Here is a 6,874-nt window from a genome sequence, read left to right on the forward strand (position 1 = left end):
CATTCGAGGAGCTCATGTGAGAAGAAGCACAAGAGTCCAATACCCAATGATGCTGATCCTAGAGAGTCATCTGGTTCAGCACGACGATGAGGCCGGCCTGGTTCCACATGGGACTCGGCTGGCCAGCCTGGTTCCACATGGAAGCCGGCTAGGAGACCTAGAGCAGTGCAAAGGATGTGGGAGGCTGCACCGGCGTGAAGGCCGTGTGAGCCTGAGGAGGCACGCCGTGGACCAATAACACTAGGTGTTGTGGCCCTGTTGGACCCTGGGGCACCCACAGGGTGTAGCAGAACTAGGGGCCCATGGGTGCGGCCTGCTGGGGAGCACCAGCACCACCACCGCACTACTATGAAGGGCTGCCATTCTAGCCCTTCTTGCCCTTGCCTTTGCCCTTGCCGCCATCGCCACCCTTGTGGCCGCCACTGGTGCCGCTGCCATAGCTGGTGGTGTGGCTGCTGTGGCCACGGGAGGAGGCCCCGTCATTGCTGGAGTGACACCCGCCCAGACTAGAGTAGCTAGAGTCAGCTGCGGCGAGGAGGGCGGTGTTGACGACGGTCTTCTCGTCGTTGGCTAGGCAGATCTCCTTGAGGACCGGCATGTCATGGGCCCTGGCAAACGAAGAAAGGATGGTGGAGTTGGCGATGTCGATGGTGGTGTGGAGAAGCGAGGGTTCGGACCACGCAGGAGGGTGAGGACGAGCTGCAAGTCCTCCACCCGATGACCGACGTCGCGGAGGGCAGCGGCCTTGGTCTTCAGGCACTGGCAGTATGCTGATATGGTAGAGTCGCCCTACACCATGGAATGAAAGTCATTGAGGAAGTTGGCGCGTGGCTCCTTGTTGGCGCGGAAGATCTCCTCGATTGCCACCTAGAGGTCGCGTGCGTTCGGATCGGGCTCGTCCATGGTGAGATCAAGGACGGAGTCATCGACGGAGCTGAGGATCCAGCTGCGGACACAGCACTACACGGCATCCCACTGGGGGATAGCGGGTTGAGGAGGAGCAGAGCCATCGATGTGCTTGCGCAGCCAAATTTGTTGCACAACAACTTGAAGAAGAACGCCCACTTCGAGTAGTTGGAGTTCAATTCCAAAGTGATCAGGACGTGGGACTTGACGTTCACCGTGGCATAGGAATGGGCCACGAACTGTGTTGGGCAGGTTCGGTGCCGAGGGCACCCATGTTGCCAGCACCAGTGGCAGGCAGGGTGCCGTTCCCGGTGGCCGGCATGGAGCCGTTGATGGTCACCGGCGTGGAGCCGTTGACGGTCACCGGCGTGGTGGACATCGGGAAGGAAGGGAGGGAGGAGAAGCCGCCGGGGTGGGTGGACGCGACGTGAGAAGAGCACGCGCAGGGAGGTGGGCGGCAGCTGCGGGAAAGACCGATCGGTCTCGATCGGATCTGGAGAGGGAGCGAGAGACTCGCGATCGGGGAGGAGGGAGCGGAAGCGGGAGATCAGGATCTAATTGCAAAAGAAACCATGTAGAGAGATAAATGTAGAGAGATAGGGAAACACCTCACACCCTCTTAGGGGTGACCTTTCATATATATATATATATATATATATATATATATATATATATATATATATATAGCCCAATGGGCTGGGGTAACAATATGTCCAAATACAACGTATATAGGACTAGACTATACATGTCTAAAAGCTAGGACCTACTTGATGACAGATTATGAACTTTACAAAATGGTGATTTGTGAATATGTTAATATGGAGCAAAATTGACCTGCATGGATACTACTGATAGCGTGTAATTTTGGCAGATCCAAAATTGCTATGAGATGTTATTACTTGGTAATTTCTTTTGTTTGACTGGGACCTTACTAGTTTGTACCTACTTATTTGTGGACAGAGTATAGCTTATCTCAAGCTGAAGAATGCTAACTGTAAGTACTAGGATCTTCAGTTCTCATCATTTTTTTTGAAAGTGTATGTTTTTATTAAATTTGCAGATAATGGTGGGCTACTTGGACTCCAGCAAGGACGCTGGTATCTTCACAGCGGCATGGCAGTAGTTTGCAGATAATGGTGGGCTCCTAGCAGTAAAGTCTTTTTTGGTAACCCTATTGGCCTATTTGGATGGAATTGAAATTGTGAATCTTGTATTGAATGAGTGTGGATTTGTTTGTTATTTTGCTGTATATAAAGACAGTGGTCTGAGTTTTTCTTTTTTTTTGTTTTTTTTACAATTGTTATCAGAGATGCGTTTTCCCTGTAGGTGTCGTTGTTAAAGGGTCATCAGTGACGCTGATAAGGGTCATCAGTGACACGTGTGGACTGCACGCGCTACTGATAAAAGGTCATCAGTGACGCGTTTTGGCTGCACGCGCTGCCGATAAAGGGTCAGCAGCACTAATGTCACCACATCACAAACGCAATGTAAGTGACGTGTTTTCTCTGCGTCACTAATGACTGTCTATGCGCGTCACTAAAGTGAAAATCTGACATAATGGTTGTGGGTTTGGATCCTAGAAAACAGTTACATAAGTGTGCATTTTTGTAGAAAATTTTGTATGGCTTACCTGGCCATGGGGTTACGTGGTGGCCTGGCCAGGACGTGAAATTTATTTCCTATTTTCTCACAATGTTTCTGGAATTGACTTTATGCTAAAAAGAAGCACTAGTGAAGGTCCATTTATACTGGCGGTTGTTTTAATCAAACCTTTAGTGAAAACAAATATTTATTTACTGAAGGTGATTTTGACCGTTAGTGTAAAAGGCTAGTAAAAAATGCAATTTCATTGCCTACTGGCGGTCAAAACCACTAGTGAAAATCAATTTTATTAGTCAGCTAAATTGTTGTTTGTGTACTGGTAGTTCTGAGATTGGAGAGGAAGAACACGAGTAGAAGAGACATGGAAATACCTTTAGGGTCTGTTTGGGACTGCTCCGTTCCATGGTTTTTTAGCTCCGCTCTATGTTTTTCAGCCAAATAGATACAACTTCACAAACTCTGCTCTAGAAAAAAAAGGTAAAGTACATAGGTGCTCTAGAAACTTTAGGTTTTTGTGGAGCTGCTTCACGATATAATTTGTGGAGTAGAGTTTGTGGAATAGTCCCGATAGACCCTTAGAAGGTTTTATTCCAATCCGATGGTCGAACGGAAGCGTTTTAGGCATGGAAATGGTCCAGCCGATACTCTGTCCGGACAGATAAAGATGTCGTTCCGGGTGGAGAGGCCACTGAAGTAACGTTGATGACTTAGGATGAAATCCTGACCAAGACGGAGGCGGTGACACCGGGAGCCTTCAGACCGGTCTCTCTCCAAAACTGCCCGGTGAAAATCCTGACCAAGCTCCTCACTTCGCGCCTCCAACAGCAGATCGCCAAGCTGATCGATGTCGATCAGACTGGGTTCATCAAGGGCAGGTCCATCTCCGAGAATTTCGTGCTTGCCACTGAGCTCGAGCAATGCTGCCACAAACGCCGCGTGCCCACCCTGGTGATCAAGCTCGACTTCACCAAAGCCTTGGACTCAGTGAACTGGCTCAGCCTGCTGAAGATCCTTGAGGCCAGAGGCTTCCTGGAGAAATGGTCAAGGTGGATGGAGCTGCTACTCAAGACGTCGCTCTCGGCAGTGCTAGTAAATGGAGTCCCAGGACCCTGGATAGACTGCAAAAGAGGACTGAGACATGGCGACTCTCTATCGCCATATCTGTTCTTGCTGGTTGCCGATGTCCTCCAAATGCTCATCAAGAAGGAGGCCGGCATCCACCACCCAATGGCCGATGGTCCGTGCCCAGTACTGCAATATGCGGACGACACGATCATCCTGGTTAGGGCAGAACTGGGAGATGTGCGGAAACTGAAGGATGCACTGGACATGTTCTCCAACGCCACCGGTCTGACGATTAACTTCCACAAGAGCACGGTCACGCTGATGAACCTCCCGCAGGGTGCCCTACAAAGCTTCATGGACATACTCCAATGCAAGGAAGGCTCCTTCCCCAGACGTACCTTGGCCTCCCTCTATCCAATGTCAAGCTGCCTTTGTCAGCGTTCGCCCCCCTCATTGCAAAGGTCGACAAGTACCTGGCGAGCTGGCAGGCCGTGCTACTAAGCACAGCCGGCCGGGTGGTCCTTATCAACTCGGTCTTGGCTGGGATCCCCACCTACGCTATGGGTGCCATGCTTCTGCCGCCTGGCGTGGTGACTGCTATTGACGCTCGACGCCGCGCTTTCCTTTGGACAGGCTCGGACAGCGTCTCTGGGGCGCAGTGCTTAGTAGCCTGGGACAATGTTTGCCGGGCAAAGGTGGATGGCGGGCTCAGGATCAAGCAATTGGACACCCAGAACGCGTTCCTACTCATGAAGCTTCTACACCGCCTTCACCATCCAGCAGATTCGGCCTGGGCTCACTGGATCGGAGCACACGTCCACCTGCCGGACCACGGTGGCGACATGGCCGGGGCGCACTGGACCGCTCTGCGTGACCTCCTACCTGCCTACCAGTGCATCACGATTGTCTCTGTGGGCGACAGCAGAGACACCTCCTTTTGGGACGATACCTGGCTCCTGGATGGCCCGCCAGGTGACAAGATGCCGGCGCTGCACAGCCACTTCACTGCCCGGGCGACGTCGGTGTGCGACGTCCTGGAAGCTGGTCTGCGCAACCTCCTCCAGCGCAGACTCACCGCCCAGGCCACGGAAGAGCTCGAACACCTAGAGGTACTGCTCCAGGACATCGACCTCATTGAGAGCCCAGATCAGCGCTCCAGGTTCTTTGAAGATGATAGCCATCGCCTCTGTAAGGGACCGTGATGTTTAAGAGAGGATTAAATTAGGCAACTTAAAATTCTATTTTTCAGTAAGGCCTCTAATTTTACCTAGTCAAAATCTATGCAGGAAAGTAAACTATCTAAATGTACAACTACGATTTTACTAGTGTATTGATATCTCTACCGTAAAAAGGAGTTATGCAACCTAGGTTCCAAACCTACCAACTAGCCTATCACTAAGCTAGGAAAGAAAAGCACAAACCAAGATTGCAATGTAAATACAGAAGCTAAAGAGTAAGTTAGAGATATGCAAACTCCTATCGACAACTCTAGTACTTTTACCGAGATATCGAGAAGCGCGCAAGCTTTCTTCCTAGTCCTCGTTGGAGCCCCTTGCAAGGAAACCCTCGCAAGGGCCAAGCTCCCGGTCGGGTAACTCCGTGGATAGCCCCGGGCCTTCCCCACGCGCAAGTGAGTCTCCGGTGTGCCTTCCGAAAAGCCTCTCCTGGACCACTCCCCGCTGTCTTCACTATCAAGCTTCTGGCCGAACCGCCGCGGGCCTTGTTCCCTTCGGTACATAGTGGTGGCCACACCACAAACGCGGTTAGTCTGATCTCGAAAGACTACAAGCCCCTCCGATGTACAACAATGGTGCGTGCAAGCATCAAATGGTAAGAGGTGTGCAAACCTCACTAAACACTAGGCCTAAACCTAGAGCAAGCGCATAAGCGGTGATCTAACTAACCTAAGCACTTCGCAAAGCACCTACGCTAATCACCAAATGTATCACTAAGCACTATGCAAGTAGAGATCACTAAAGTGGTGTATCAACACCCTTGGTATGTTTCCTCAGCTCTCCACCAATCAAATGGCTGGTTGGGGGGTCTATTTATAAGTCCCATAGAGAAAGTAGCTGTTGGGGATGAAACCCAACTTTCTGCCATTGACCGGACGCGCAGGTCGTCCTGATTGGACGTGTCTGGTCGTCCCGACCGTTGAAGCTCACAGTCAATCGGACTCTCTGGCGAGTCCGGTCGCTTGCCATCTGATGCGTCCGGTCGACGTTTCACCATTCTATAACCTCTCTGGACTCGATCGGACGCCACTGCCTGGCGTGTCCTGTCGTCCACAGCTGTGTGTCCGGTCCTCACTGAGTTGTTGCCACGATGATGAACAGTGAAGTTCGTGCGTCCAGTCACTGCCTCGCTCAGAGTCCGGTCGCTGTTGCTGACGCCTGCTGTTGCTGAGCAACTGATCGGACGCATCCGGTCCTCATAGGGCCACGTCCTGTCACCTCTGTCGAGCTTGTTTCTTCACGATCTTGCGTGCGGCTTGGTTCCAATATTTATGCTTGGACTTTGCTTGATATCTTGGGTCTTCTCTTGTGCTTCTAGGGTCTTGCTTATGGTGTTGATCGTGGGATCATCATGTCGCCTTCGTCCAAGTCACTTCTTGCACCCTATTGAACTACAAAATAATTACTTGCAAATTCATTAGTCCAATTTGGTTGTGTTGGTCATTAAACACTAAAATCCAAAGTAAATGGACATAGGGTCTATTTTTCTTACAATCTTCCTCTTTTTGGTGATTGATGACAACACGACCAAAGCAAACAAATAATAAAAATTTTAGAATTTAAAAACTATTTACTTGCTAGGATGCAATGCAAAGGGCAATGTTATATAATGCTAAAAGATACCACATGTAAACATCTTTAAAAACTTATCTTGCCCTTGCAAATGTCCCCATGTGGCGTTATGGATTTAAGCCTCCCCCTAACTCCATAATCCACTATCGTCCCTTTCTTGGACCATTATCACTTGTAAATTATTATGATCGGGCTTGCTTTTGGTCCTACAAATTCTTTCCCTTTGAAATCAAACACCAAAAAGAAAGACATTAGTAGCACAAGGGAGGGTCAAACTTTGTGATCCTTTGTATGTGGAGTGGAATAGGTCACAAAATTTGACTCTCACATTACATAGACTAAGCTCCCCCTAAATATATGCATACATATGATGGAGAATGTAGTTTATGCATAATTGGCAAATTAATGCTTAAGGGAGTTTAATCTATATAATGTATGGAGAAAGCATATAAATACCAAAGTAAAATCAACATGATGATATCGGTTTAGAAATA

At 49.6% G+C, this 6,874-nt stretch overlaps 1 protein-coding gene across 1 annotated transcript; it reads left to right on the forward strand.

Annotated features, from left to right (window-relative positions):
• Positions 1-1,178: 1,178 nt before the first annotated feature.
• LOC136536585 (uncharacterized) lies at positions 1,179-4,775 on the forward strand. Its single transcript, XM_066528829.1, has 3 exons — positions 1,179-1,333; positions 3,384-3,910; positions 4,012-4,775. The coding sequence occupies exons 1-3, from the start codon at positions 1,179-1,181 to the stop codon at positions 4,773-4,775; spliced, it is 1,446 nt and encodes a 481-aa protein (XP_066384926.1).
• The last annotated feature ends 2,099 nt before the right edge of the window (positions 4,776-6,874 follow it).

This window comes from Miscanthus floridulus, chromosome 2 (assembly GCF_019320115.1).
Source record: "Miscanthus floridulus cultivar M001 chromosome 2, ASM1932011v1, whole genome shotgun sequence".
NCBI lineage: Eukaryota > Viridiplantae > Streptophyta > Magnoliopsida > Poales > Poaceae > Miscanthus > Miscanthus floridulus.

What these genes read in the sequence shown, in the direction of transcription:
- LOC136536585 (XM_066528829.1), top strand. Translation starts at nt 1,179, where the DNA reads ATGTTGCCAGCACCAGTGGCAGGCAGGGTGCCGTTCCCGGTGGCCGGC. An exon ending in CCGGGGTGGGTGGACGCGAC is followed by an intron (nt 1,334 to 3,383) that starts GTGAGAAGAGCA and finishes CATCAAGGGCAG; the next exon opens with GTCCATCTCCGAGAATTTCG. An exon ending in GCTGATGAACCTCCCGCAGG is followed by an intron (nt 3,911 to 4,011) that starts GTGCCCTACAAA and finishes TGCCTTTGTCAG; the next exon opens with CGTTCGCCCCCCTCATTGCA.